At 34.8% G+C, this 2,977-nt stretch overlaps 1 protein-coding gene across 1 annotated transcript; it reads right to left on the reverse strand.

The window, feature by feature from the left end:
- Positions 1 to 389: 389 nt before the first annotated feature.
- On the reverse strand, positions 390 to 2,655 carry HELRODRAFT_185136 (hypothetical protein). The gene is given in 6 exon segments (XM_009030693.1): positions 390 to 447; positions 464 to 634; positions 1,030 to 1,140; positions 1,934 to 2,177; positions 2,304 to 2,410; positions 2,617 to 2,655. The coding sequence occupies 5 exon segments, from the start codon at positions 2,619 to 2,621 to the stop codon at positions 508 to 510; spliced, it is 594 nt and encodes a 197-aa protein (XP_009028941.1). The 5' UTR covers positions 2,622 to 2,655; the 3' UTR covers positions 390 to 447; positions 464 to 507.
- Between the last annotated feature and the right edge of the window lie 322 nt (positions 2,656 to 2,977).

Below are 2,977 nucleotides of genomic sequence, written 5' to 3' on the forward strand. Positions count from 1 at the left end.
ATAACACTATATAACCATATGTAAATCTGTATAACCGTATATTTCATTATATAAATACATATAATCAATAACACTATATAACTGTATAAAAACCTATGTAACCGTATATATCACTATATAACTACATATAATCATTAACACTATATAAATATATATAATCAATAACTCTACATAACTCTATATAAATGTATACAACCGTATATATCACTATATATAATCAATAACTGTACATAACTATATATAAATCTATATAACCGTATATATCCTTAATAACTATATATAATCAATAACTTTGCCTAACTATTTATAAATCTATATAACCTGATAAGTAATCGTGTTTAAAATTTTTCGCGAACAAATTTTTGAATTAATGAAGGGACATAATTAATCCACATTTATTAGCAGTGTGAATAACAATTGTCTCCAGTTCAGATAAAAAACAGTCGCCAGATAATCCACACAGCACAAATCTAATCAGACCACCCAAACGGGTCAAAAGTTGTCTGATTATTTTTGCTGTTCTTCATCTTCCTTGGCAAATGTCTTTAACTTCTCTTCTTTCTTGACAACCTGGCGCTCGTCACGTCTCTTGCGGGCTTCCTTCACTTTGGTTCTTCTGGCCTCTGCCTGGTCACTGCAGTTGGAGGAAAAAGTATTTAGTGAAAATGACAAATAAATAAAAAAGTCATATATATATATATTAAATATATGAATGATTTGTATCATGCATGGTTTGTCACCCCAGTAACTGCCTGAAGAGGCTATGGAATGTTTATGGAGTATGCAGTCCTCGTCCACACCAACCTTGACCAGAGGCCAAGGTCGGGAACAGAGATGTTATACGACATTGTGGCAAGGAATAACTTCATTTGCACTAATTAAAGTGCATGAGCTTCCATAAGGCCACTAATGATATCCAGAGGAGTGAACCAGCCACAACTCTGAATATCAACATCGATCAAAATGTAAGCCATCCAATTAAAAACAAAGATGAAAGTTTTGAGCATAAAATTTAAAAAATATATTTACTTGAGCATCTTGGCTCTTGAGTTCTCAGCCTTCTTCTTGTGGATGTGTTCCATGAGGACCCTCTTGTTTTTGAAGACGTTTCCCTTGCATTTCATGTACAGGCTGTGGTACCTACGCGGAGAAAAATTAAAAAACATTTTAACAGTAAATTAACAGAAACTGTATCAAGAATCACTTCAAATCATCATAAAAATGATGTATCATGCATGGTTTGTCACCCCAGTAACTGCCTGAAGAGGCTATGGAATGTTTATGGAGTATGCAGTCCTCGTCCACACCAACCTTGACCAGAGGCCAAGGTCGGGAACAGAAATATTATACGACATTGTGGTAAGGAATAACTTCATTTGCACTAATTAAAGTACATGAGCTCCCATAGGGCCACTATAGACACTCAGATAAGATGGAAACCCACAAATCCGAGAATCAATGTCGATTAGCAATTAATTATTTTGAATCATTGTTAATAAAAATGTATCCTGCATGGTTTGTCACCCCAGCAATGGCCTGAAAAGGCTATGGAATGTTTATGGAGTATGCAGTCCTCGTCCTCACCAACCCTGACCAGAAGTCAAGGTCGGGAACAGAGATATTGTACGACAATGTGGTAAGGAATAACTTCATTTGCACTAATTAAAGTACATGAGCTTCCATGAGGCCACTGAAGACTACACAATGTTGCTGGAAAGACCAGCAATCATGAGTCAATGTCGATAAGTAAATGATTGAATCAAAATGTTAAACACTTGGAATCATGTGAAGATAGATGATTAATCATCACAAACCAGTATGTGTCTATGGGTTCAATCTTGCAGACCAGTAACTGAAGTTAGCAACAAAACAATAACTTCATAACTCATGGCCTGCTGATGCTTGTTTTAAAAAAGAAACAAACAAATCTTACAAGTGTTTGTCTATCTTCTTGTCATCTCTGTATCTTTTGAGAAGACGTCTGAGAACTCTCATTCTTCTGATCCAGATGACTTTCTCTGGCATACGAGCGTTGGCTGTACCCTTCCTCTTACCAGTTCCAGTGTGTCTGCCCTTCCTACGAGCAATCATGTTCTTGCGAACTCTGGCTCTTGAGTGCACAGCAACAGGCTTTCTGATGATCAAACCATTCTTGATCAGTTTACGAATGTTCTGGCCTGTTAATTTTCAATTATCCAAACTTTTGTTCTCAAGATGTGAGTTTAAAAAATATAGATTATTGTTTTTTCAACTCTAATAGTCATAGTCTAAAGGAAAAAAAAACAAAAACAAACGAGACTAACGCGAGTTGGCATTGGAAATTTCATTCGTTTCATTGGGGTCCAACCAGATTTTGTTTCTGCCGCATTTTAACACAGCGGCTGCCAGTCTCTTTTGCGACCGCAACGTTCTGCAACAAGAACACAATTAAAATTATTACCATTTGAGTTTTCACGAAAACGTGGTTCGAAATGCGACCGCCATTTTTCAGGAATAAGAACGAACTTTACGATAAAAAATCGCCAAAACAATAACACAAATAATGTTTAAACGACACTAATACATCAATAAAAAATATTTAAAAAATTATAATCACACAAACGAACCAACTCTCACCCCATTGTGATATAATCGGAAAAAAGAACCAACGGAAGTTAATGGTCTCCTATATTGGATAGAAAAATGTTTAATTACATAGCGCTTCATATTCTTTTTAACATGCCATAATTTAAAAAGGCATGAAGTCAAGGCTGAAGGCCTTCTCAAGTGTAAATGTAAATATTTCAAACATTTTTCAAACCAAATTAACAATTAAACATTTAAATTAGGTTTTTAAAGGCGAGAAGCGCAACAAAACGATAAAATCTTCACTTTAAACTATATTTAAACGATAAAAATGAAAAGAAGAAAATTATTTCTCTCAAAAGAGCTCACTTTGTATGAAAAAATGCACGAAAAGAAATTTAAGAGAACGTGT

This window comes from Helobdella robusta (assembly GCF_000326865.2).
Source record: "Helobdella robusta unplaced genomic scaffold HELROscaffold_7, whole genome shotgun sequence".
NCBI classification, from domain to species: Eukaryota; Metazoa; Annelida; class Clitellata; order Rhynchobdellida; family Glossiphoniidae; genus Helobdella; species Helobdella robusta.

Bases quoted from the DNA above. Each gene is read 5' to 3' on its own strand.
- HELRODRAFT_185136 (XM_009030693.1), bottom strand. The intron at 1,141-1,933 runs GTAAGATTTGTT...TTCTCCGCGTAG, and splicing joins AAGAAGATAGACAAACACTT to GTACCACAGCCTGTACATGA. The intron at 635-1,029 runs GTAAATATATTT...CTCCAACTGCAG, and splicing joins TCAAGAGCCAAGATGCTCAA to TGACCAGGCAGAGGCCAGAA.